This window comes from Xyrauchen texanus, chromosome 1 (assembly GCF_025860055.1).
Source record: "Xyrauchen texanus isolate HMW12.3.18 chromosome 1, RBS_HiC_50CHRs, whole genome shotgun sequence".
Classification (NCBI taxonomy): Eukaryota; Metazoa; Chordata; class Actinopteri; order Cypriniformes; family Catostomidae; genus Xyrauchen; species Xyrauchen texanus.
In genome coordinates this window covers 16,887,487-16,915,020 of record NC_068276.1, presented here as the reverse complement: position 1 = coordinate 16,915,020, position 27,534 = coordinate 16,887,487, and the positions used below count along the sequence as shown (strand labels likewise).

The 27,534-nt window shown below is 36.6% G+C and overlaps 2 protein-coding genes across 3 annotated transcripts in view; both read left to right on the top strand.

Annotated features, from left to right (window-relative positions):
• The window catches only part of LOC127651550 (dedicator of cytokinesis protein 11-like), a 119,425-nt gene extending 110,200 nt beyond the window's left edge, over positions 1-9,225 (top strand). For both annotated transcript variants that reach the window (XM_052137454.1, XM_052137446.1), the window contains 5 exons: positions 305-515; positions 1,356-1,546; positions 2,899-2,996; positions 3,646-3,784; positions 7,470-9,225. In XM_052137454.1, the coding sequence (XP_051993414.1) occupies positions 305-515; positions 1,356-1,546; positions 2,899-2,996; positions 3,646-3,784; positions 7,470-7,559 (729 nt within the window). In that variant the 3' untranslated portion in view covers positions 7,560-9,225. The remainder of the gene's footprint in view (positions 1-304; positions 516-1,355; positions 1,547-2,898; positions 2,997-3,645; positions 3,785-7,469) is intronic.
• Positions 9,226-14,186: 4,961 nt separating this feature from the next.
• Positions 14,187-27,028, top strand: LOC127651601 (interleukin-13 receptor subunit alpha-1-like). The gene is made up of 10 exons (XM_052137511.1): positions 14,187-14,482; positions 14,713-14,855; positions 18,256-18,427; positions 21,778-21,883; positions 22,110-22,294; positions 22,469-22,605; positions 22,967-23,099; positions 23,631-23,730; positions 24,390-24,483; positions 25,928-27,028. The coding sequence occupies exons 1-10, from the start codon at positions 14,410-14,412 to the stop codon at positions 26,018-26,020; spliced, it is 1,236 nt and encodes a 411-aa protein (XP_051993471.1). The 5' UTR covers positions 14,187-14,409; the 3' UTR covers positions 26,021-27,028.
• The last annotated feature ends 506 nt before the right edge of the window (positions 27,029-27,534 follow it).

Here is a 27,534-nt window from a genome sequence, read left to right as displayed (position 1 = left end):
AAAGAGTTGTTTATGTTGTGAACAAACAAAGAACAGTTGAAGGCAATTCTAGATTCCAGCCCTCGACTCGTCCCACATATTATTTTGATAAGTTTATAACATTTGGGAAACCTCTTCAATCCCGAACTGTTAAACATCATAAATTAAAACTTGTATATACACTTTCTTTTTCCTCGAGCTATTTAAACCAAAAACATTTACACTTTGCAAAAATCAGCTTTTTACAGATTGCTTTGTAGTAAACTACCATCTCACTTACTTCCTCCTTCTTACTTACATCTCAGCTTGCTTTTATTGCCTGCAGGTAAACCAGAAAGATCTGGACCCAAAGTTTGCCTACATTCAGGTCATATTTGTCAAGCCATACTTTGATGACAAAGAGCTGGCAGAAAGGCAGACGGACTTTGAGAAGCACCACAACATCAACCATTTTTTCTTTGAGGCGCCTTACACACTCACGGGAAAGAAACAAGGAGGGGTTGAGGAACAGTGCAAGCGGCGAACGATACTTACAAGTAAGCACAGTGTGCATACATTTGGCAAAATTGGAAGCATATATTTATGAGATTTGTGCAACATCCATTTGTGTAACATCTAGTGCTGCACTTTTTTTGTGATTGCGCAGATGGATTATAATAATGCATCTTCTTCCTCCCGGTTGTCTGTGAAACCCAAGGGTTTAACCAGGCCATGAAGAAATATATATATTGATATATATATATATATATATCTATCTATCTATCTATCTATCTATCTATCTATCTATCTATCTATCTATCTATCTATCTATCTACTATCTATCTATCTATCTCTATATATATATATATATATATATATATATATATATATATATATATATATTCAGAATAATATACAAACATTTAATCCAATACTAATAACAATAGAATCTTTATGAAACGGCAAAGACGCAAATTAAATGATCTGTGCTCATAACCTGCAATACATGACATGTACTTAATACTGCATAACATTTGTTAATATTTGATGAAACTAAGAAAAACACTTTAGCATCAACAATCATAACAACAGCTTCCCCATGGCGAAATGCATATTCAGCAAACTGGCACACCGCACATGGTGACAACTATTGTGAGTGATCTTAATATAAAAAGACAATGGCTCTTTTCAAACCACGTCTACAGTCAGTTTTTCTCAAGTGTTTGCCACTCCTGTACTGTAGAAACAACAGCAGGTATGTAGCAAGCTGTCCATCTCTTTTTGACAGTCGGTCACAGATGGAAGATTTGAAGTCTGTGTTAATATGGGTTTTAGACACATCGCTTCATTGACCGTGTCATGTGGAGCTTACATTGTGTGTGTATGTGTGTCTACAGCGGCCAGCACATTTCCCTATGTAAAGAAGCGCATCGAGGTGGTGGCAGAGAAACACTTGGAGCTGAAACCGATTGATGTGGCGATAGATGAGATGAAAGAGAAAAGTGCTGAACTCACCAAACTCTGCTCAAATCAAGAAGTTGACATGATCCAGCTCCAACTCAAACTTCAAGGATGTGTTAGTGTGCAGGTACTGCCCATAGTATTCATTATATCGCCAGCCTTCCGTGTGGAAACTAGGTGTATCATGACCTGCAGAGGATTTTAATCAAGTAAATTGTACCCTTCTGGACGAATCTTGAAAACTCATATTTCACCCCAAATCCAAAACAACTCTTCTACAGAGTAAGAAAATGAAGTCTATTTTAGGATCATTAAAGGTGTAGTTCACTCAAAACTTAGGGTTAGGATGGTTAGGGTTAGGTCAGCGTTAGGACCATTATTTACTATGTCATTCCAAACCAATATGACTTTCTTTCATCCATTGAAAACAGGAGTTTTTGTGTCACATGTATCTTTTTGTCATATAAGAAAGTGAACAGTGACTCCATGCTTCAAAAAGTACAAAAAACACCATCAAACCACAGAACAATTTGTCGATGCGATGTGATTTGACCGCTGTATACAATAGTTGATCAACGATTTTATCTCAGAGTGAATAACAAGCTTTGGTCTGTTCATCATACAAAGTGATCGGACGGCTTCAGAAGTCTTGGAAAATACTGCACGAGTTGTATCCACTACTTTCCCTGTGGTTTTATGGTGAATTGTTTAGTGTCCGCGGAGTCACTATTTACATTCATTATATGCCCAAAATGTCCCTTTGTGTTAAGTCATGCAGGTTCATACCGATATTAGGGTGAGTGAATAAAGAGAGAATTTTGGTTAAACAATTTCTTTGAGTTTTTACATTATTTTCATGACAATTGAGCATCCTCCCTCAATTATTTGTGGGCTACTGTAATGCAAAAAGAATTTATCATTCTCATTTACTGTGAAGTGACATTTTTTTATTTTTATTGTTGAGCATATTTGTACAATAATGTACAGTAAGTATGCATAATGGTAGTAATTATTGTACTGAAATAAATGCTTGCTATTTTTAATTCATAAAAACAATTTTTAACAAAAACAACATCAGTATGTTCAAATACTTACAGATCCAATTAATTTATTACTTTTTCCCCCTGCATTACGGTAAAGACTGTTTGGTGGAAAATGGGTTTATTGTCATGGAAATAACGTAATGAAATGTAAAAAGAAAAATGTATGGCCAAAAATTGTCTTTTGCTAAATATAATATCTTTCTTTTTTTCTTTTGATTTTGGGGTGAAATATGACTTTTTCTTTGCCACATTTACCCTTCAAACCAATAAGCGACACTTCAAAGATCACTGTGTGAAAGTGAGGGGTCATTTCATTCATTTTTGTTTGTGGGAAAGGATTAATTGTGACCATTTTGGCCAGCATAACTATGGAATGAGATGGCCTGTCTAACTGCTTCATCTAAATATAACTTTATATTGTTTTTTGGGGTCATAGGTGAATGCAGGACCGATGGCCTACGCCAGAGCTTTCCTGGATGAATCCAAATCAGGACAATCCAGCAAGAAAGTAAAAGAGCTCAAGGAAATATTCAGGTACAACGTCTAACTTCTGCAGTTTTGTTGAAAAGTTTAGAAAGGGAACAGATAACCGAGTGGGTACGTAACAAGGAAGGGAACCTAAAACAACAATTACAAGGTAATTTGCCAGCGACAAATTTTTTTTGCAGTTCTAAAATAAGATAGTCATGTACAGGAAGCAGTCTTCTTCTGAAGTCTCAGTTTATTTGGCAGCATGTGCTCACTTGTCATGTTTCAGGAATGTAGTTTCTGTTGTTTTTATACCAAGCCATCTCAAGCCGTCAGTGCTTTCACTGATATGATGTTTTTATGTCTCCCCAAATATATATATGTAAATATTTGTATTCTAGTACCTTTTATTATTCTGATTGATACAGTTATGCTTCAGTTTATGCTTAACGTTAGCTTAAAGGGCTAGGGGGTTCACTCATAAATGACAATTCTGCCAGCATTTACTCTCCTTGTATGCTCATACTGTTCCAGACTTGCATTACTTTCTCTCTCCCATTGAAAAAGGAGCTGGAAGACAGAATGTTAGGGACAACAGCCCCAGTCACCATTAACTTTCATTGCACCTTCCATTCTATACAATAAAAGTGATGGCGACCAAAGCAAACGTTTTTTCTTTTTGGGTGAACTTTCCCTTTCTTTATCAATGTTGCAGGCAATTTGTTAGTGCGTGCAGTGTGGCGTTGGACATTAATGAGAGACTTATTAAGGAAGACCAGTACGAGTACCACGAGGGACTAAAATCGAATTTCAAAATCATGGTGAAGGAGCTTTCGGATATCATCCATGAACAGGTAGGTTTGATTTTGTCATTTCCATCATTTCTTCCATGTCATTTTTGTGAAGGTATAATCTGTGATAGATAAAATCAACAACATGTTTTAAAAGCAGGAGGGAATGCCCTAAATCAGTCGTGCTCAAATTTTTGGGGGTCACGCCCCCTTTTGAATTTAGAATTTGATTTTTTTTTATTGGAAAAAACCAAAACAGTTTTTAAAACAGCTGCATCACCCTTGTACAAAACAATGAAAAGTTTTATTTAAAAATGCAGTGAAAACTTAATGATTTGTTTCAGTTGTTACTGGTTTGATGAATAATAAGAAATGTGACCCTTCGTTTAAAAAATTATCTGAAGGAATTTTCAATATTTAAGTCCTTCTTTACTATAAATTTAAACTTTCACTTTTACATCCGAAAGTCACATGTGATGCCTGTTTAGTTTCACTTTCATATCTGAAAGTGAAAGTTAAAGGGGAGATATAGAGTTAAAAAGCATTTCTTCCTGCTGTGGTATGACCGATAGCTTGTTGGGTCAGCAATGTGGGAGACCCGGGTTCTCGTCTGGTGTTGAAACCAGGAAGTAATTGCGTTTGCATAATCGGTGACGACTGCAATTCTGAGGTTCCATTTTCCCTCTGAGGTCACATTTTTATTCCATTAACGGTTAGGTTTAGTGTTGGGGTTTGGGGGGTAGAGTTAGTAAAAAATACATTCCTCTTCACTGTATTACATCATTTGCAACAAAGAACACCTTGCTTTACAACTTACTTTTCGTGCCCCTCTGTGGACATATCATCTTAGAACTGGAGCTCATGTGTCCATATGTTCAAAAACACTTCCTGCTTCGGCCACTGCGGCAGTTGCTCAAGAACTGTCGACCTACCGTTGCCGAATTGACAGTGAGATATGTTTGGTTTAGTTTGGTTCTGTATACTACACTTGCGTTCTTTTAAATTATGCTTCATGTAGTAACATTTTAATTTACTGGATTTATTCAAGTAAAAAATATTATTCAACATCAATGAATCAACCAAAATACATTAGGTTACACCAACAAATCTAATTGTAAGGGTTCAGGTAGAAATAGCTGCTTGAGGTAACAACTGGATGTTAAAATTTTTTACAGTGTACACAGATTTATTGTAAATGTGGTTGTTACTACCTTAAGTTTTCTGGAGTGAATTTGGGTTTGGAATACAGCTTTAACTCTTGTAATATCCAAAAAATCCAAAATAATTGGACTATGTTAACAGAATGGTATTAAGCACTTACACCGATCATCCACAGCATTAAAACCACCTGTCTAATATTGTGTAGATCCCCCTGGTGCCGCCAAAACAGTATCAACCCACATTTCAGAATAACATTCTGAAATTATATTGTTTTCAACACAATTGTACAGTGTGGTTATCTGAGTTACTGCAGACTTAGTCAGTTTAAACCAGTTTGGCCATTCTCTGTTGAACTCTCTCATCAACAAGGCATTTCCATTCACAGAACTGCCTCTTACTGGATGTTTTTTTGCTTTTGGCACCATTCGTAGTAAATTCTTGAACCTGTTGTGTGTGAAAATTCCAGGAGATCAGCAGTTACAGAATTACTCAAACCAGCTCATCTGGCACCAACAATCATCCATGCGATTATCTGATCAGCCAATCGTGTCGCAGCAGTGCATAAAATCATTCAGATACGTGTCAGGAGCTTCAGTTAATGTTCACATCAACCATCAGAATGGATAAAAAATGTGATCTCAGTGATTTAGACCGTGGCGTGATTTTTGGTGCCAGATGGGCTGCTATTATCTGATTTGATTGAGAGATTGTGTCCCAAAATGACTTGACAAAAGACTTTGAGAAATGCAGGATTAAATGTTTTCTTGTCTGTCAACAATTAAAAAGTATGTTTCTTTTAATTATAGTTTACATTCGTAAACTATTTACTGTTACTTATCTTTATGTAGTAATAATGTTATTCTGGAAATTATAAAAATGTAGATTATTATATATTTTATTTATTATATTATTTATTACAACAAAATGGCAAAGAATGTTTTGTGCAAAATCATGCATTACATTTTTACATCTCGCTAACTAAACAACTTTGCTGGTGTTTACTTACCCCCTGCACCGGTTTCACAAGTTCTGATTCATAATTTGATGTTTTTATTTTTGAGAGACAGTTCCCATTTACAGTTTAATCCAAAGAGCAAGCATTTGTCCAAAATATTCCATAAAACTTTCTTCTTTTTTCATTATGAACAAGGGAAGTTGCCAAAGTTTCTGATAAACTGAATAAGTTAACATTTAAAATCATTCTAGAACTAAATACTTTCTATGCTGGTTAAACGATAAGTTGCAATCGCTAGCAATTCCTTACGTTTATGAGTTTTTTGTGTGCGCATCTCATCTCACATGTAAATTCTCCACAATTATTCTCTATAATCCATTTATTTTTAATACATTGTCTCAGAATAGGTTTTATAGTATATTTTTCAATATTCTAGTATGTTTTTATATATCAAAATACTTATATGAGCTTCTAGGCCTTTGTGTGACCCAGGAGAGAGCATATGAGGTTACTAAAAGTGTTGATGCTGCAGAGAACACAAAGAATGGTATACAACCTTGAAAAACAGGTGTATTTCTGTTAATCAGTTATTATATGAATGGTGTCTTGTATTTTTGCAGCTGGTGTTTTGCTGTTTCTGTTAATTAGTAGTATTCTGACATATATCCTTGATGCATTTCCTTTATCTCTAAAATATATGGTGTGTCTCATTAAAATACAGGATGCACTTCTTACGAAAACACTTTTAATAAGTTAGATATCTCTTATATGATATGTTTCTGGCATGGTGTTTTACCTTGATGAGTTAAATATCTTTGGAGCTTGTATTTTCTTTCATTAATCAAATGATACTGTGTATGAACAAACAAGGCCGCCTCATTATGAGGGTACACTGAAATGTAGGGCAAAGGTAAAAGTTATGTGATGGGGACATGGCTGTTTGTCTCATACACAGGTGTTTCTAAAATTGATGCACTCTTACCATGAACTATGACTTATGTCAAAAATAAGTGGAGTTACCAGTTGATGTATGTTTTTAAAAAATAATTAGATGGGGGATTTTCCACCAATATTTAATTAGTGAGGGAAATAGAATATATTGGTGGCGAAGGAAAGAGACAAGGGTAATTATTCTATTGGTCAGAGATAATGGGCAAAAAGATAACAAAAAGGTATATAACTGAGAACTCAGGAGGATAGAGGCAGAACAATCAGCTGACTGGTCTCTTGTTTGTTGGTGATCAATAAACTACAACTTTGGCATCTGGAACTCAAGACTCTGAAAGTTTTCTTCAACTTAGAGAAACTCATCGCAATATTCCACGACAGTTTCTCCCTATCATTGTTATTTAAGTGTTTTGTCCATGTTTGAAAAAGACCTGGTGTGAATGTAATCCTATCCTCTTGTTCCTTCCTCTGCTTCTAATGTTTCTCTGTTTTCCTTCATTATGCTTCCATGCCTAATAGATTGAGTTCTAGGTAACCGTTTTTGCTGTACACAAGTATTTGTCTTGTAATGTTTCAATATTTGTGCATGCACTCACGCATATCTTAATCACAAAGTAGTCTATTATTCCACTGGTTTCTTATTCCATTTCCAAATTTGTTCTCTTCTCATCTTTCATCCCTTAGATCGACCAAGAGGATATGATGTGTTCTCTGTTGCAGAACTCTCTTCACGTGTTCAGCGCCATCAGCGGAACCTCCAGTAACCTGGGCTAGAACCTTTCAGGTGTTGTTCTTGACTATCAGCTCAACTGAATGTACAAGTCAAGTCACTATAGGCATTCAGCCAGCATCCCTCTTGCTGCTAGAATGTCAGCATTTTAGATGCCATTAGTGCCATGTTTTTACTTATTGTGTACAGCCAGTACTTTTTTTTATTTGGGTTGATGTATATATTGCTTTTACGATTCTAACTGACATTTTAAAGTCACCGTGATATAAAAATTTACCCTGTCTACACATTCCTGTTGTATCAAAAAATGCTGTATCTTCAGCTCTGCCACTAAAACAATTGTCTGGCATCACCAAGTCCCACTTTTAGAAAATAGCGACCACTTTTCATGATCTAATCAATTCCCGATGGATAACATCAAGTCCCGTTCCACATTTTTCTCTGAAATATGTCACATATCAGAAGTAAAATAGGTTATGAATATGGTTTCATGTTGACTTAAATTCTCTGTTGACCATATTTTCTAGATCTTAGCCAGACGGTCCATTTTAATTGCAGGGATGCCACTGGAAGCTGAACTGATATTAAAACTGTGATGCAAACCAAAGATTAAATGGACAGTTAATACAATAAGCTTACATTTCCAGTTGTAGCTCATGAACAAAAAGTCAATATCTGAAAATGTCAGGTGGCCTTGCAGTCTAAAAATTAGTCATAGAGTAGCTATAAACATGATTATAATGATTTACTAGCAGGGCAAAACACGTTGCCTTCATTTATGTTTATGCCTGGTGCAAAATACTTGATGCGGTCATGATTGACACTTCAAGATGTCAGTGTTGCCATTTCCAACTGTCAAAAAGAAGAATTTTAACTTACCACAACAGTATGCGGTAAAGCCTTACAACCTGTTTCCCTATTTTCAGTCATGAAACGTAGTAGCAGTAGTTACGGAAGTTTGCAAGACTGAGCTATTATTTCAATGTCCTCAAATAAAAAAAAAAAATGGAAACAGGATACAATTATATTATAAATATATATATATATATATATACTGTATGCATAGCCATTAAACAAGAGAATGTTGACAACGCCAAGTTAAACTTAACTTTCAGACAAGGCTTTGTCAAGCCAACATCAAAGTTTGTCTTGATGTGTGAGCGCATGCAAGGGTGTGTAGAGTATTGAGAAAGCAGTATTTGCAAGTGTGGCAGACATCTGCTTTTCTTACGTAGGAGGAAGCGGAAACCGGGTAAACAATCCACGTAAGACTTGTAATGGCACTTTTCAGTGTCTCACACATAACAGTGTGCCTTTCAGCATCACATAAAATACACACGCTGCTTTTCAGCAGTCACGTTAAACACATTTACACACACACAGAGACCGCTATGGGCATCTCTCTCTCTCGAACTAAGGCTCTGGCTCCTCTTTATCTCTCTCAGTGATGATTGCAATAATTCTCCCTCAGCCATCCATCCTTATCGCTTGGCCACAACAAGAATTTGTCTTATTTTGAATCTAGTAATAAAGTCTGCTTCTGATCAAGAATGGACAGTGAATTTGCTAAAAAGAGATTCCAGATATGAGTTTCATAATTTCCTTCATGTTACTACATCAGCATACTGTATGAATATGTTTTTTTTTTCTGTGATCTGTAATTCATTAGATAAACTAAGAAAAGAAAATATAAAGAAAAGTCTTTGCTAATGTTTGTTCTGAATTTTCTTGACCGATACGCTTTTCAAAACACATACACACAACAACAAATGTGAGTAACCTCTTAAAAAGAAAACGGGTTAGAAAACATCTGTGGCTCATATCTTTAACCCTTGAAACCATTAAACATTTACACTGATCAACCACAACATTATAACCACTGAAGGTGAATTACATTGATTATCTCGTTACAGTGGCACCTGTTCATGGGTGGGATATATTAGGCAGCAAGTGAACAGTCAGTTCTTGAATTTCATGTGTTGGAAGCTGGAAAAATGGGCTCTGAGTAACTTTGACAAGGACCAAATTGTGATTAATAGACAACTGGGTCAGAGCATCTCCAAAACGGCTGTTCCTGGAATGCCGTTGTTAGTCCCTACCAAAAGTGGCCCAAGGAAGGACAGCAGGTGAACCGGCGACAGGATCATGGGCGCCCAAGGCTCATTGATGCACGTGGGGAGTAAAGGCTAGCCCGTCTGGTCCGATCCCACAGAAGAGCTACTGTAGAACAAATTGCTGAAAAACTTAATGTTGGCCATGATAGAAAGGTGTCAGAACACACAGTGTATCGCAGCTTGCTGATGGGGCTGAATAGCCACAGACCGGTCAGAGCACCAACAATGGGCACGTGAATGTCGGAACTGGATCATGGAGAAATGGAAGAAGGTGGCCTGGTCTGATGAATCACGTTATGTTATAGTAACGTGGATGTTACTTTAACGTGTACAACCTCCTAAAAGATTGTTACAGACATCTTTCAGCAGGATAATGCATCCTGCCACTCTGCAAAAAAATGTCAGGAATGTTTGAGGTAATTTGATCTAATATGTAATGATTTTAAAATTGCAAATTCATTTAGCTAATGAGAATCCCTGAAATTGTCACATTGTACTTATTTGCCATTTTCAATTGTGATTAAATTCAAAGTTTTTTTATTTATTTTATAACTGTGTTTATAGAATACTTGAGATTTTATGAAATATCAAATGTGACAGAAATTGTTAAACCTTTCCCGAAGTGGTTATTTTGAATAAGCATGATCTTAATTTTTTCCTCAAAAAAGCAGCTTGCTGCCTCAGAAGTATTTGCCTTTTTTGGCTTTTATAGTTTTTTAGTTAGTTATTAAAACATTTTATTGATTCCATATGACAGATGTATCTATATATATATATATAAACAGAATATTTGGAATCACATTATATTATTTAAAACCCTTCCTCCCGAACATTAACCACCACACCACCCAACACAAACTGATACCCCAGTGGTCTAATACAACTGACAAAGACACACAGACATTAAAACAGTAGAAAATATTTAGCAATACATTTTTTAAAAGTATATGTTCAAAAACAAAAAGGATACAACACACACATTTAAAAAACACGTCTCCCTCCGCTGCCCCTCTCCGACAGCCCTCCAAAAAGTCCAAATAGCTGCCCACCTCCTGATGAATATATCCACGTTGCCTAGCATTCAATATGACAACTCTTCCCAAGCTGCTACCCTGCCCATCTCCTCGCACCACTCACAAAACGAAGGCGCTCCAGCTGACTTACATCCTCTAAGGATAACTTGTCTGCCCACTATAACACCGGTCAGGATCCAATTTTTCATGTACTTATCCTGCCTACATCAATGACCTCCCGTCACCCAAAATGTGATCTGAGTACCCAATACGTCGCCCATATAATTCTGGACCCTCAACCAGAACTCCTGTATCTTACGACACACCCCAAAAACATGGGTGGTGTCTCCATCTTCTGAATGGCATCGTAGAAGGGGTCCAATAAAATCTATGTAAAATCTTAAATTGCATAAGGCTCACCCCCTTGCATCTCTAGATGCAGACTTGACATTTTTTTAGTCCTAGCCCACACTCCCTCCAAAAACAAATTTAAATCTTCCTCTCATAATCATTTGAAAGAATTTAAAGCTGTGTCCCCCAGACTCTGGACTAGCAGTGAGTAATACACAGATGCCTCATGACCCTTCCCAAAAGCAGCAATCACCACTCCCAGACTTATTAATACATAATTTAGGGTTCAGTCATATACTCGAGGCAACATTTAAATAAATGTCTGAATTAAGCACTCTGGACACTTTTCTCCATATCGAGTGTAAATGCGAGATATCGGGGTGTAACTTAACTTCTCCAGTTAGTTTGATAGAAAGGCTTTGCAATGGCGAGATGTGGGCAAGAACTTCCTTTTCAATACAAAACCAGGGAGGGGCTCTCTCAGGTGGAAGCGACCAATGCGTCAAATGAATAAAAATTTCCAAATACTTAATGCCCTGTTTGGGCCACTGGAAGGCGGGGAGCTGGAAGGCTGTTACTGGACAGTATGCTGTCAAAGCCAAAGTTTTGGATTTAGACCAATTGACTTTGTATCCTGAGAACTTGGAAATGGAATTCATAATTCTGTGGAGGCAAGGCACAGATCTAGTAGGGTCGGAGACTAATAATAAAATATAATAAAATAATAAGCAGACGCTTATGCTCCACACCTACCGCAATCACTCCTGGAAAATCATCCTCCTTTCTTATTGCGGCTGCTAATGGTTCCAGGGCAAGACAGAACAATTATGGGGAAAGAGGGCAACCCTGCTGGGTGCCCCTACCCAGAGTAAAATAATCTGAAATAAGTCAATTTGTTATTATAGCGTGATCCTCCAAGGCAGCAACAACCTTCGCCAGCATCACCGACATATTGGACAGTTGACGCTGGATCTCCTCTCCTGCCGCGCCAGCCAAATAGGGTCTGTAGGTCTGTCGGGGCTTTGATTCTGAACACGTAAATGTCTTTAAATGTCTCCAGAGCCTGGGGATTTTTACTTCTTGTCATGTTTTAACTAAAAGAGCAAATGTGTAACTGGGTCTATTGAATTTCACCAGACTATAACATGAGAGAATAATTTAATTATTTAGCAAAGTGCACAGAGCTCGTCGATCACACGTCTGCTTCTAGCATGGCATCACGTGAACCCTAAGTATTTGCCTAAATTGACAAATTTTCCGCTAAAACTATAGTCCCCATATTTAACTTTAACCCCCCTGGGGGCCTTTTGACACACTTGGGATAAAAGGCCCCCTTGCAGCCTTTTTTTTTAAGACATACATTTTAATCAAAACAGCCTTCCAGTACTATTTCTTTTCAAACAAATTGTTGCTCTATCAATATTAAATACCCCCTCATTTGCAGGGGCGTTGCTAGGATCTTGATACATTGGGGGCTTAGCCCAATCCCCACCCCCCAACCACACCCCCACCCACCCCCGCCCGCCCGCCCGCTTTTGGTAACTACTACTTCTACTCATAGGCACATAATAATAAGCAATAATAATATAAATGGGGGGTCTGGGGGACCTCCCCCAGGAAATGTTGGCCATTAAACACTTAATTTCCTGCATTCAGGTGCATTTTTTTTTAGCATTTTAAATGATAGGTAAAAAGATAGAATGCTTTATTTGTAGAACTGTAACAGCTATTCATAGAAACACAAATAAATAATACATGAATATTAAATAATAATGTATCCTGAATTTGACTTGTAACATTGGATAATGGGAAAAGGTAGAGGTGACTTGTTGAGTCAGTGACATGAATCTAATTATCTATTAATCTAACCAAATTAACCTCAAAAACATGAAGTTTAGTACTGTTTTCCGAGCTCACTCACTTTGGGATTGTAGCCGAGGCCGTTTGCTGGCCTCAGGAGGTGGAGGACTGCCGTCTTGACGGCGCTTAAAAAATTGCCGGATATCCATTTTTACATTAGACGTTTGGGCTAGTGAGTGACGGATGAATCTTGATGCAGTCTGCTGCTTCCTGCTGATTGGTCAACAAGACAGCATGCTGTATATAGCTGGTAGTAGTCAATATCGATGCACGCGCATGGAGCGCATTATGAAAGACTTCGTTTTAGGTTTAAACAACCTACGAAACTAATAATGAACAATATGAAACTAAAACGACATAAGCTTAATTTAAAATGGCTTAGGAACTATCTATTTAGAGGTGGATAAACGCAATTTAGAGGTGGATAAACCCACTTTGGAGGTGGGTAAACGCTATTTCCGAATTTTGGGAGGTGCGTAAACGGCGTTTATGTGCGTTTAGCCTCCACTACATCCCTGAATAACGTTCATTTACACATCGTGTTTCAGTCGCCAAATCAGATGTATAGGCTACTTCATGTACATTCCTCACGAGAAACGGATTATGGCTCACAAAATGGATTAGCTATAGGCGAAATAGTAAGGTCCCACGTACTTTATATATACAGTACATGTTCTGCATTAATACCACAGTGAGTAACTTACAGGGCTAGTAAGTTAGACCAGGGTTTGCTTAAGGGCCTTCACCGACCTGAGCTTAATGATGAGGGAACGGCGCCAGTAGATAACTCTTCTTGCCTCCCTGGTATCGTTCATGACTCCTTATTTTACTTTTTGAAAAGTGGCTAATGTCTATAATAGCTACCACCAGAAGCCACAAACAACAATGACAGTCAAGCCCTAAAGCTGTAAGTTAACCGATGACTCTTTCAGGCTCTCTCCTCTGGTGCGCACTCTAAATACAAGCATTCTGTAACCATAGTAACTTTGATCTGCTTGAACACATTTTAATCGTCTTTAATACATGATTCCGAAGGATAGATTAAAAGACCCGGTACATTTTTTTAAATAAATACAAAATTATTAAAAAATAATAATAATTATCAATAAATTCAATTTTTTGAGATCCGGGGCTATAAAAAAAACATCCGGGGCTTAACGACGCGCCTGATCATTTGTACAACGATTTGTACAGGGACATGTTTTCTTCAGTCTATCGCATATTAATATTTTCTAGTGTACTTCCATGGAAAAGGGTGAAGTTCAGAACTTCTCAAACGGGTTTGATCACACACTCCTCCCACTCCAAAGTCTCTCTCTCTCTCTCTCTCTCTCTCTCTCTGTGTGTGTGTGTGTGAGTGAGAGAGAGGGAGGGAAGACTAAAGTCTTTTACTTAGAGAGTGAAACACGACTCGACTACATCATCTTCTATTTCATTATTACATCGGCTATGACTGTGAACACTTAACAAGGGCAAAACATTGCGTTTTGTGTACCTGGGTTACGGGATTTCACATCGGACTTTTCACCGGAATACTCGTCGTAACCTTCAACGTGATGTGTCGTTATTGGGATATATACATGATCCTATGTTTCTCTGTCATGTTCGTTGGAGTTGAAAACGTATCAGGTGAGTTTACGTCTGTTTCGTTGAGTAGCCTATTTGTTCGACGCGTTTTTCCCCAAGTTTCCTAGTGACAACACAGTAGTGTGGGAAATCCTGTATAATTCCCGAAACATGATGACGTCAGATATCATCTATTTGCGAAGAACCCCGCTTCTTGCCTCAATATGTTGTCGAGCCTTAGTCTTATTTGTATTTATTTTAATAACTTCTATCACTCTTCTTGAATCCCAAAGATCAACTGCCTCCTCCGAGAAATCTTAACTTTATATGGCAACTTTATACATCGCCTTTCACGTTACATGTGACCTGGGAAATCCCCGAGGGTCTGGATGCTAACTGCAAAGTGAACTACACAGTGGAAGTGCGCTATGGGCAGGTGAGTCGTCTTAACCCGACACTTTTCAAGCGAAACTTATTTCCGTTCCGTGTTTTCCGTTTGGAGCTATAACTATAATAAATCCGAGGACATGAGAGGATAAATGAAATTATGGGAAAGACTACATTTTAGGCATTAACTGGTCATCATACCTTTTAGGCTTTTCAGTATTTTAATAAAATATTTGATTAATCAATACATGACGAATGATTATAAAATAACAAAATATGCTGTTTAAAATAGTTTATAGCATGTAATAGGCTACCGCATGACAAAGCTAATATGTCAACGACAAATGAGTATTATTAATATAATTATTATAGTAACAAAATTAAAATTGATCAATCATTGGTTACACATTGCAATAAGGGTCTATTTGTTAGCAAATAGTTAATACATTAGCTATCATGAACTAACAACTGAACAATTTTGTATTACAGCATTAATTAATTTTGGTTAATATTAATTTATGAAAATACAGCTGTTCATTGCACTGTAAAAAATGTCTGTAATTTTTATGGTAAAAGACTGTAAAAATGCTACAGAAAAAAATAGAGTCCATGCACTTTTTACAGTAAATTATTCTTAAAATTACAGTAAAAAAACAACAATAAACGGGCGATCCCAGAATTCCCTGCATGACCCATTACATTTCATTGTATTTTATGGGAATAGTTATGTTTCATCATATTTTTAATATTATATTTGTTATATTTGATGTAGTTTAGTTAATGTTTACTGCATTATTTTAATCTCAACTGTGTTACTCTGATGGTGTTTAGTGTTTGTGTGAGTGACACTGAGCGCTGTCTCTACATGTTTATTGATCATTGTTCCTGGAAGAGCCACTTCCAGGAACTCCATGTCATCATGCGCTCTTCTGTAGTTACTATGGTGATTAACAAATACCTTATAAAGTAAAAAGCAGGTTTTTACAGTTTCAGACGGCTAAAATACAATTTGTTTTAACTATAAATGTAACCACATTTTTTTTTTTTTTTTTACAGTGCCAGTGTGGTCATATACAATTTACAGGTAGTTCTGTAAATTTGTTTACATTTTTACTATATTTTTACATATTTATTCTGGCAACGACAGCGGCCAGTTTTGTTTTGTAGAAACAACAGGACATTTATTACAGTGTAGTTCATAATGAATACTGCAAACTAATGTTAACATATACAACTTTTAATTTAAAAAATGTATAAATAGAAGTTAACATTAACCAAGATTCATATTTGCTGCAAAAGTACTTCATTGTTAGTTCACATTAAATAATATAGTTAACTAATGTTAACGTATACAGCCTTAAAGTGTTAAGAGAGAAGAGTTAAAGAGTTACCAAATTAAAGCATTACCATCTGTACAATGGACACTAAAATTAGTGTAACATGATCTGGATAGCAGCACAGGTTTTCCTCTATAATCACACTGTTTGCCAGGTCCAAAATGCACTGAACCAACACTGAACTGCGGTGTTTATGGTGTGCTTTAGCCATTTCATATCATTAAAAAAAGAATCTCGGTTTAGAGGGGTGTGTGTCTTTCTTATACTTTGGATTACTTAGAGCAGAGTTCTGCAAATAAAGTTTGAGTCCAAAATTGGGTTTATTGTCATTTTACCTTGTACAAGTTCACATGTTTACCAGTTTGCAAGGAGAAAGTTTGAATTTCAGGATATGTGTTTACCATTAGTTTCACTTGAACTGAAACTGTGCCAACTGACTCACATGATTCACACCCCTTTAATTTCTTATGTATTCTCTATTGACTGTTGTGGTTCAGGAACTGTGATGAAACCTTTTAATTGCATGTAAAAATTGCTTTGATTGACTGAATAATAAAAAACTGTTCGACTGACCTCTAAAACATACATTCTTTCTGATCGGACATCTGAATTAGAACATTAAGGTCTCTGCAGTGGCTGCTGCTGCATAAGGCGGATAAAATCCTGATTGAGCAACAGTGCAGAAAAATATGAGCTATTTCTCTGAACTTTTGGGTAGCATTTATTTTACAGTACTGTTCTACATTTACGTAATATATAATTACAACAACTGGAGTAATTACTAGGTACTAACCCAAAACCTCAACCCATATTAAGTACATGTTACATAACATTACTCAGTATTTTCTTGGGCAAGTGCACTGTAAGCATACTGAAAGTACACGTATTGTAAAATAAAGTGAAACCAACTTTTCTTCAGCACAATGTAAATTCAACTTCTAAATGAAAATTTGCATACACTGAAACAAATGTTAAATTAAAAAAAATGTGCTTTGTATTTTAAAGCTAAATTAACTGTTTTTTTCAAAAATAGTATTTAATATCGCTGTATCAACCTGCATAAATTAGGTTACACCAATAAAACTAATTTGAACCATTATGTTGTATTCAAGTCATTTTTTGTCACAACTTTTTATCTTAATTTTTTTATTTTTTATTTTTTACTTAATCCAGTTGGAATATCATTCCTGGACTTTGTTCACAAATGGTCTCTGAAAACGCACACGCATACAAATTTGACCATACTCCCATGTGTGGATGTGTTTGCACACACAAAGTCCTCGGACATACACACACACACGCACACAATGTGTGTTGAGCACCCTTTTGTGCATAAACTTTCTCTGTACACTCTTTGAGGAATATGTTAACATCTACTTATATAATGTTGTGTTTGGGCTTGTTTGAATCGGGATAATCTGATATAAGTTACGATATATCATTTTCTATGTTATATGTATGTTTCAGGAAGTAATAAGGAAATACGTGACAAATAATTCCTCTTCTGTTTATTATATTTATGTGTGCTAGTGGGAATTCAATGCAATAATTCTCACTGCAGTTTGGCCTCTGAGTGAAACCAATGTGATCATTGCATTCTACTAATAGAGACCTTGCCAACGATATATCAGCTATATGCATTTACAGATTCTAGGCTTAAAATTACACCCATTTTATTCAGATCAAGCAAGTGGTTATCAATTTATGATGTAATTATTATTATTTTATGTATTTTTGTGGGCGTGCCCCCCACTTGCCTAGTATAAGCTCAGTTCAATTTATCTTTCTATCAATAAAGAAATATGTTCAAAAAAAGGAGTGCAAAACCTGCAATAGTTACTAAAAATGAAGTTTATAAAAAGATTTAATGCAATATCTTTTGATAATATATGCAATATGAGAGATTTATAAACTATCTTATTGAGCCGGCCATTTTTGATCGGGAACACAAAATGAACACAATATGGGCAAAAAGTTGTATCAAGTAGAAGTAGCATGTTATGGTTACATTTGCTGGTTGCCACATTTAAACAATGCCAAGCTGTAAATTAAGCTTTGTAATAAATTCCATTGATTTTACAGCACTAACTCCTTTGGAAATTCCTCCAACAGGACTGTCCTCCCAACAATCGGCTACAAACAATATGGCGAACCAGTAACTTGGGCCTCACATTTAATGTGTCAAATGTGAATGGACTGTGTATCATCGTTAAAACAAACCCTGACATCTGTGGAGACAAGAACCAAAGCTCACCAGTCAAAATCACCATCCCTCCACCTCCAGGTACATGACAGCTGACTATCTAATGTAAAGAGTGCTTATTATGTTAGAGGCTGCATTTCTATTTTTCGGTTATTATATATTGTGCAAGTACTATTTATCTGTTTATTTCTAATTAAACTTAAAGACTCCATTATATTGATGAGCGGCATGTGTAATGGTTTAATCGTGTCAAAACTTTATGTTCTGACAGAGTGACATTTACCTTTACTACATGCTGTACCCTCCAAAAATTGTATTAATGTTATTTATTTAGTTATTAAGGTTATTTTATTTATGTAAATATTTAGATTGGTATTAATGACAAACTAAATATCATTTTTGTCAAACATTGAAGTGTTCACTAATTTATGACTGGAATGGTCTATTGACTGTTATAAAATAATTTGTGGCAGGAATACAACTGAAAACATGCAAAAGCAATGTGGGACCTTTATTTTATTTTTTTTAAATGATTTATTTAGAGCCATAAATAAATCCAATTCTTCACACATGAGTGACACATAAGTGACATGGCAAAAGTACATAACCCTCGATTTTACTTTTAGTCCAAAAAAAGGGATGTCAATGAAATAATGATGGAATGTCCATTATTTACTTCATAATTCTTCTGAGAAAAAACGTTCATACAGTAAACATTATCATAAAGCAAACATACCCCATGTAGCAGTTGTAAAACTGTATATAATTCCCATAAAGTCAATTTAACAAATTGAGCGTCCACCAAATTTGTATTTAATTTTATTCAAAATAGCCAGCCAAGTGGCCTTTTGGAGTACACAAGTGGTAATTTTTGGAAATATGCCTAAAATAAATCCTAATCTATGCATTTTAGAACTAAAGTGTTTAGCACAGAATTCTTTTTAAATGTAATTTTATATAGTCAAGATCCAGTCCTCATAGGCTTACGCTTTTGTCTGCCACCCACTGGGCATCGCATCCTTCCCCTGTTTTCCTCCTTGCAGGTGGTGAGCCCACAAGGCGGTGACCCCATGTTATTCTTGACCCATGAGCCCGGCTGGGCCCCATGGGTCAAAGCCCGGCCACCAGGCGCTCGCCTATGAGCTCCTCTCGCAGGTCTCCCTAATCCAGGCGAGGTAAATCTACTGCCAATTGTTGACCTCTTCATAGGAGGTTAGGTTGGATTGCTCTTTGTCTGGCCCCTCGCCTGGACTAATTTGCCAAGGGAGGCTCTATCAGGAGCTAATGCTCCAGTCAACACAGCTCCCTGGGTCACTGGGGCACTCAAACAACTCCACCACAGTAAGGTGGCAATCCATAGAGGGGATTCCTGGGCCATTTCTCTGGCTGAAGTTACTGAGGCAGTCAAAAAGCTCAGAAGTGGCAAGGCCCCTGGAGTGGACGAGATTTGCCCTGAGATGCTGAAGGCCCTGGATGTTGTTGGGCTGTCATGGCTGACACGCATCTTCAGCATTGCATGGAAATCAGGGACAGTGCCTGGGGATTGGCAAACAGGGGTGGTGGTTCCCATTTTTAAAAAGGGGGACTGGAGGGAGAGTTCCAGTTATCGAGGGATCATACTTCTCTGCCTACCTGGGAAAGCTTAAACCAGGATGTTGGGAAAGTGGACTCTGACCCATTGAACTTCAGCTAGAGGAGGAGCAATGTGGATTCCATCTCAGTCATGGAACAGTGGATTAGCTCTTTACCATAGTGAGGATCCTAGAGGGAGAGTGGGAGTTTGCTCACCCATTCTACATGTGTTTTGTGGACTTGGAGAAGGCTTATGACCGTGTCCACCAGGGTGTCTTGTGGGGGGTACTAAGGGAGTATGGGGTCTCTGGCCGCTAATGCATGCCAATGGGTCCCTGTATAATCGGTTCCAGAGTGCTGTCCGCATTCTCGGTAGTAAGTCAAGCTTGTTCCCAGTGGGTGGGGGACTCTACCAAAGTTATCCCTTGTCACCTATCCTGTTTGTGATATTCATGGACAGGATTTTAAGGCCCAGCCAAGGATCGGAGTGTGTCCAGTTTGGGGGTCTCAGGGTTTCATCTCTGCTTTTTGCGGATGATGTTGTTCTGATGGCATCGTCAGGCTGTGAGATTGATAGGCGGATTAGTGCAGCGGCAGCAGTAATGCGATCGTTGTACCAGACCATAGTGGTGAAGAGGGAGCTCTGGGCGAAGCTCTCAATTTACCTGTCAATCTATGTTCCTGCCCTCACCTATGGTCATGAGGTTTCAGATACAACAGCCAAAATGAGCTTTCTTCGCAGGAAGGCTGAGTACCCTAAGAGATAGGGTGCAAAGCTCAGACATCCGGGAGAGGCATGGAGTAAAGCCGCTCCTCCTCTGAATTGAAAGGACCCAGTTGAGTTGATTCAGGCATCTGGTCAGGATGCCTTCCTAGGGAGGTGTTCCAGGCATTTCCAACTGGGAAGAGACCCAGGGGCAGACCCAGACCACGCTGGAGGAATTACGTCTCTCGTCTTGCCTGGGAATGCCTTGGGGTCTCCCAGGAAGAGCTGGAGGTGATATATACTGTGTATATCTATATCTATATATATATACAGTATATTCATACACTGTTTATATACAGTACATATATAATAAAATAAACTGTGCTAAACGCTTCAGTTCCAAAATGCATAGACTTTTCTCATGTATTGGGAAAATAAAGCCCTAAGTGTCCTCTTTCAGAAGATACCAAAATTATAGCCCAAAGTGATCCTTAAATTTCATACATTTTAAATTTATAGAGATGGGTCTCTAATCATGATGTTGAAAGTTGACTTGAGGTAATTAAATTGGTTAATGTTGCATTATCTCACAGTATCTCTCTTTTTATTGTCTATATAAAACTGTAAAAACATTTGTCAGATAACCTCTAAACATCTAAGGTAACTGGTCATAATTACATAATTATCATAATTACCATCAATACTATTTAAAATGATTATTTATTAAAATATTGGGACAACCTGCAGCAAAAATGACACACTTCACCACTTTTTAGAGTGAATATGGTTTACATGTTGCATTGGCCACAGATTTACTATGAAACTCCAGAGTCATGTTGAATCATGTGTTTCCCTTGATTAATTGTAAATACAGAGGTCTAGTCAGCTCCAGTATTTTGCCTTATAATTTTATACCATGCACTTTAAAAATCTTTTAAACAGGAAGTATTTAATTGCTCTGTTAAAATTCAACTTAGGATATGCAGTACAAGTGATCTTTACACCATTCATTTTCATGGAGACAGGGAACTCCCTCAACCATTCAGATTCACCTATTACATACTTAGGAGATAAATGCAAGTGTTTAAAAGGTTTCACTTTTGTCAGTCTAACCTTAAAAACGGATTTGAAAACTTTTTTATTTTTATTCCAGTGATGCTGGTGAGAAACTTGAGCTGTTTCTATTATTCCGGAAACAGGATGAAGTGCACTTGGGATTCTGCTGCAGATGATGTCCAAGACCTCCGATTATATTACTGGTACTTATATTACATTAAATTACGTTTTTTTTTTCTTGGCAGATACAGATTCTTACCAAAGCAACTTATAAACTTATATATATATTGTATGCATGTCAATTAAAGGGATAATTCACCAATTTTTCCAACAATCAGATGTGGATATGTCCCATACATTAATATTCTTTGCATGCATTCACTAGTTAGAAAAAACACTTTATGAAAAAAAGTCTGTTGCTCATTTCAGGTTGCCTATGACTGAATCAGTCAAAGAGTGTTCAGATGTAACCAATGAGATGAAGAAAACTGGATGTATCATACACAGTAAATATCTCAAGGAATCAACAGATGACATGTTCTATCTGTTTAATGGAACTCACAAGGGAATTCCTGTTAACAACACTTTCAAGGACAAAAATCCTTGGAACAAAGGTAAACATACTTTCTCTCTTTGTAGCCTTCTCTAAAGTCAAGAAGACAGTACTAGTTTTCTCAGTGGCAAACTATTAGTCAAATCTATTAGTCAAATTGTAGTCCAATGCTACACCATTTAAAACTGTTTAATGGAAGACAAATTATTTGGATTGTTGTTGGCTTACTTTTCAGCAAAACTAAACACACCCGAACTGAAACTCAAAAGAGTCGGGCAAAGTCTCCATTTTCAAACGATCAGACCACAGTTTTATGATTATGGAGAATATTGCTTTGGCTACAATTACATATACAGCAAGTGCAATGAAGAGGTAAATCAACCTTTCTTTTACATTTGCTAATGTAATATCAGGAATGTTGTGCAGTATACATCAAACTAATTTACATATTGTAAATTCAGGACAAATATAAAGTATTCAATTTGAATCAATGAGGAGTATGAACTTTGTTTAAGTTTTACTGTAAACAGTGCAGTTTGGTAAATGGCATTTGCTTTGGTTTTAATGGAACTAATTTGAATCTTAACATAGTTCTGTTCATTTAAATAGATATCATTTATACCATTTGTTTAAATCTTACATTATACAACATATTATACATAACATGTTGTATTATGTTGAAACAAGATCCAGCTGTTTTACAACTTTTTTATTTTTCCTAATATTTGCAAAGAGTGTCAAGGTGGAGGGAGAAATAAACCATACAATTGAATATGACTCAGCCTGCAAGTACAGAGCCAGAGTGTGGATCATCTTCAAAAACTGTGGTGAAGGGAGAAGTGATCTGAGTGACGAGGTGGAATACGGTACGGCTCGTTCTTGCAAGCACATTTCACATGAAAACATGACAGAAACAGACCATCAGCAAAGATAGCTATACGATTAATAAGTTGAACTATTACCAAGTTATACCAACACATATTAATGATAGTAATGATGATGATGTTATTAATGATGCAACCAAATGCTGTTAGCTGTTCCATGATCTAGACAGAAATCTAAAGGTGATCGAGCCATTTCTGTGGTCGCCCCCAAGTTATAGAATGATCTCCCTGTTCACATCCGGTTCTCCCCTTCAACTGAGATTTTTAAATCAAAGTTGAAGTTTTATCTTTTTGAATTTGCTTTTAATTCTGAGTAATGAATTAAGAGATGAGTGGAGTTGAATGATGATTATCATTAGCCTCCTCTACCTTTACAGTTTGTTTGGGTATTTCTATGATAGTCCACTTTACATTCATTTACATACTGTGAGGTTGCCTGCTACACATCCTGCAAATTAACTTTTCTCCAGCTTTCATAGTTGAACTTGACTATTTTTCTTTGTGCTCCCATAGGTGAGAACAGTCATCCGAATTTGCCCGGGTTTCTGGCAGTCATTATTATCCCTCTCATAGTTTCCTGTTGCCTGATAGTGTCTCTGGTGCTACTCAGAAGGTGAGGAATGATTTATATTTTTCATTGTTCTTCTGGCCTCTCTGAAAAGTTGAAAGTGCAGCAATACCTTTGTATCACAACACAAGACTGCCGTTTTATGTGAATGTATTTAATCAGATCAAACTTTGACCATGGCGTAGCCGGGAAATGACTTTTGGGTGGGCCTAAAAATAGAATTTTCCTTAGCAACAGAAAGGCGGCACATTCAAACATTTCTTTCACACTTTCAGAAAGCAGAATTATGAATTTTTAAACTATTTTTAAAATATATATTGGAAGTAAAATAAAAAAAACTCTTATATTCAGGCTGAATCTGAATTGTAATTAATTTCTAAACAAATTTTAAGTTTCTCCATTATTTAGTATTGCACTCCGTCACCTGTGGCAGTACTCTCGCAAAGGTTCAGGGAATTTCAGTTCTGGATTCGTAATGTCATCTCTAATGTTGTACATTCATCTTCATGTTTGAATGCCGTCAAAATGTTGAAATTGTATATTTCAGTGTTTTTTAAACGTAAAAAAAATCCATGCATAAAATTATCTTATGAATACCAAAAAGTACAAATGAGATTACCCCGGGACTTCAGATATACATGATTGTTTGCTGAGATTGAAGGTCTGAAATGTATTGAAATCATAATTTCCTTCTCTTTCTTCAGGCACAAAAACATCATACTCCCAAAAATTCCAGAACCAGGGCCTTTCTTTAAGGACATGTTCAATAACAATATCAGAACGCCTGAGGATCTAAGGGTAATTTGAACAATCATTTATACAGCACATTTTAAACAATCAAATACCTTTCTAGTGTGCAACCCCAATTATGAAAAAGTTGGAGTAATTTGTAAATTATATTCACCCTGTGCTATATTTAACGCACTACAAGGAAACATTATTTGATGTTTTACATTGTAAATTATTAGTATTTTGTGTGTGTGTGTGTGTGTGTGTGATATGTGCTCATTTTAATGATGATTGCAGCACACTCCAGTAAAGTTGGGACATTGGAGTGTTTACCACTGTGTAACATCACCATTTCTTCTAATAACACTTATTAAGTTTTGCGGCACTGAATACACATGTTTGTTTGCAAGCTGAATTTCCCCCCATTCATCCATTATGAAGGTCTTCAGCCTGCAATTGTATGGGGCCTTTGTTTCCGTATTTTTTGCACAACACATTCTCAATTGGAGAGGTGTCAGGATTGCAGGCCGGGCAATCCAGCACCTGCACTCTCTGCTAATGCAGCCATGCACTTGTAATGATTTGGCAGTAAGTGGTTTGGAAAATGCAGGGACGTCTCTGGAAAATATATGACAGTATCTGTCTGCATTAATGGTTTATTAATTAATAGCTGACAATGATAACAGCTTGGACTGACTCTTTGGCCCAGAGAACAAGACAGCTGTTTTATTTTAAAGAACGCGATTTCACTGATTTACTTTCCATCTCAGATGAGTCCGAACACAAATCAGTGGCACTTCTGGACAGTGTTGATGTACGGCTTCTGCTTTGAATAGTTAAACTTTTAACTTGCATCTGTGGTGCAGCGGTAAATGGTGTTGACTTACAAAGGTTTACCAAAGTATTCCTGAGCCCATGTCATGATATTCATCACAGACACTTTTTTAAGACAGTGACATCTGTGGGATCAGAGATTACGTGCATTCAGAAATGGTTTTCCAACAGTACAATTGCAAACAACATACTGCCCGGATTACAAGTGCATATCTGCATTAGCAGAGGGAAAATTCTGCTGGCTAACCTTAACAAACTTCTGTCTTCAATGCTCAAGCACTTAATAAGTGTTATTAGAGGATATGCTGATGTTACACAGTGGTAAACACTCAACTGTTCCAACTTTTTTTGACTTGAAATGAGTGAATATTTTCAAAACAAATTTAAATTCATGAGGTAAAACATCAAATAATGTGTTGTTGTAGTGCTAAAATTATAGCACGGGGTGAATCAAATTTACAAATGACTGCTTTTGGTTTTATTAGCATTTTCCATACTGTTCCAACTAATTTGGTATTGTGGTTGTACTTACTCAACTCTGCAGCACTAACTTGATGAATTAATATTATCACAATTTCTAAATGAATGTTCTTTATGTCAGTTGTAAGTGTAGATGGACCAGTCCTGTTTCAGAGATTAGATTAATAGTATCTTTTACTACTATCTTTTTCCTCCACAGAGCCTTGAGATTTGTAGACTTTATGTCCCCACTGAAGAGTTCGTAGAAAGCAAGATATGTCTTGAGCCTGACCCCACAGTCCTTCACAAGTGACCATGATGAATGTGCCACACATGAAAGGAATAAAACCTGAAACCACTGTAAAATGTTCAGCAATGGATTAAAACAGACATTTAAATCAGGGCGGACTCAAAGACTAACGTTTAAACTTACTACAACTCTTTTGTCCATCTGTATCATCAAGGACTACGATGAACACAGGATGCTCACTTTTTCTACATGTACTTTGACCTCACCGATTAGACATTTTCCTGTGTTGCCTGTAAATTGCTCTACCTTACAAAAACAGCTTGTTTAGATGAATGTATTGTGAAGATAATTGAAGCAATCAATGAACTTTCCTGGAGAAAGTTGGTTGAATCTACTTATCTGGAAGGTGGAACCAGGGTTGTGCAGAGGCCAAGTGGAATACAGAAGCTTCAACTCAATCCAACTAGAAACACGACATAAAAAGATTCATGGACTATGTGAAAAATAACCATACTTGATCTCTTGTACACCATTGCTAAACATTTCCATGCTGGTATATATAGACAAGTTATACAAGGATTTGGAGCTGCACATTGTTTACCAACTAAATATTCTTATAAATGCACTGCTACAAAAACTTATGTGTAAAGATATTAGGTTTTCTAGACACTGTGAATAATGTTATATAAATATTAAAGTATGTTTTGCTTTACCTGGAGTATCTATGTAAGTGCAAATGTGTATACTATATGTTCACAACTTCATGACAAGACAATGCATATAGAAACGGTAACATGACAAACATTCAGACATAGATAGCTACAAGCAAAACAAATTAATTTAGAGTAAAAGTAGAAAGTATATCAATATTTTATCATGATTTCGGAGCACAGATTTTTGGTTGGCATGTGAATATAACAGCATCACATTTAATATTTGTTTCTTGTTAAGACACATTGTAGAAGGATTTTCAATGAGGCAAGGAGACGGATCGATGACAAATTACACTGACATAAAAGAATGACAGAATAAACGATATTTTATTCTTTTTTATGGAATGGACCTTACAAAGGACATGTCAGATGCATATTTTACCTCGACATCAAAGAGAATTTATGCATGTGGCTAGAGTCTTTTCTATATTTAAAATTTTTGCTTATTGATATTTTGCTTGAAATCAACTATAATCAGAAGTTATGCAATCATATTCATATATTCATGTTTATGTAGGCCTACTCAGTTTAGAAGTGGGGCCCACGAAGGCAAAGTGAATGGATTTTGAAAGAGATTAGAGATGTTAAGAAACAGCTGAGATACTCCACCGTACTTTGTGGTATATGGATAGAACAGTCTAAAGGAGTTCTGACAGATTGCAGTGGTAGATTTTTAAGACTTGATGGAGTCACTAAAGTTGCAAACTAGCCACTTCTGATATGTGGAAAGAGCTAGATCTGGTTACCGTTGACCCAAGATTGGCTCCGGGAAAAACTCCAACAGCTGAAGAAATTTTACATTGCAAATGTATGCATCTAAATTAAAAATTGCTGTTACAAAATCTGACAAATAAACCAAATCTG

Excerpts from the sequence above, each read along its gene's own strand:
- LOC127651601 (XM_052137511.1), top strand. The coding sequence starts at position 14,410 with ATGTGTCGTTATTGGGATATATACATGATCCTATGTTTCTCTGTCATG. Across the intron at positions 22,295-22,468 it reads CAAAAATCCTTGGAACAAAG|CAAAACTAAACACACCCGAA; the intron begins GTAAACATACTT and ends CTTACTTTTCAG. Across the intron at positions 23,100-23,630 it reads GAGTGACGAGGTGGAATACG|GTGAGAACAGTCATCCGAAT; the intron begins GTACGGCTCGTT and ends GTGCTCCCATAG.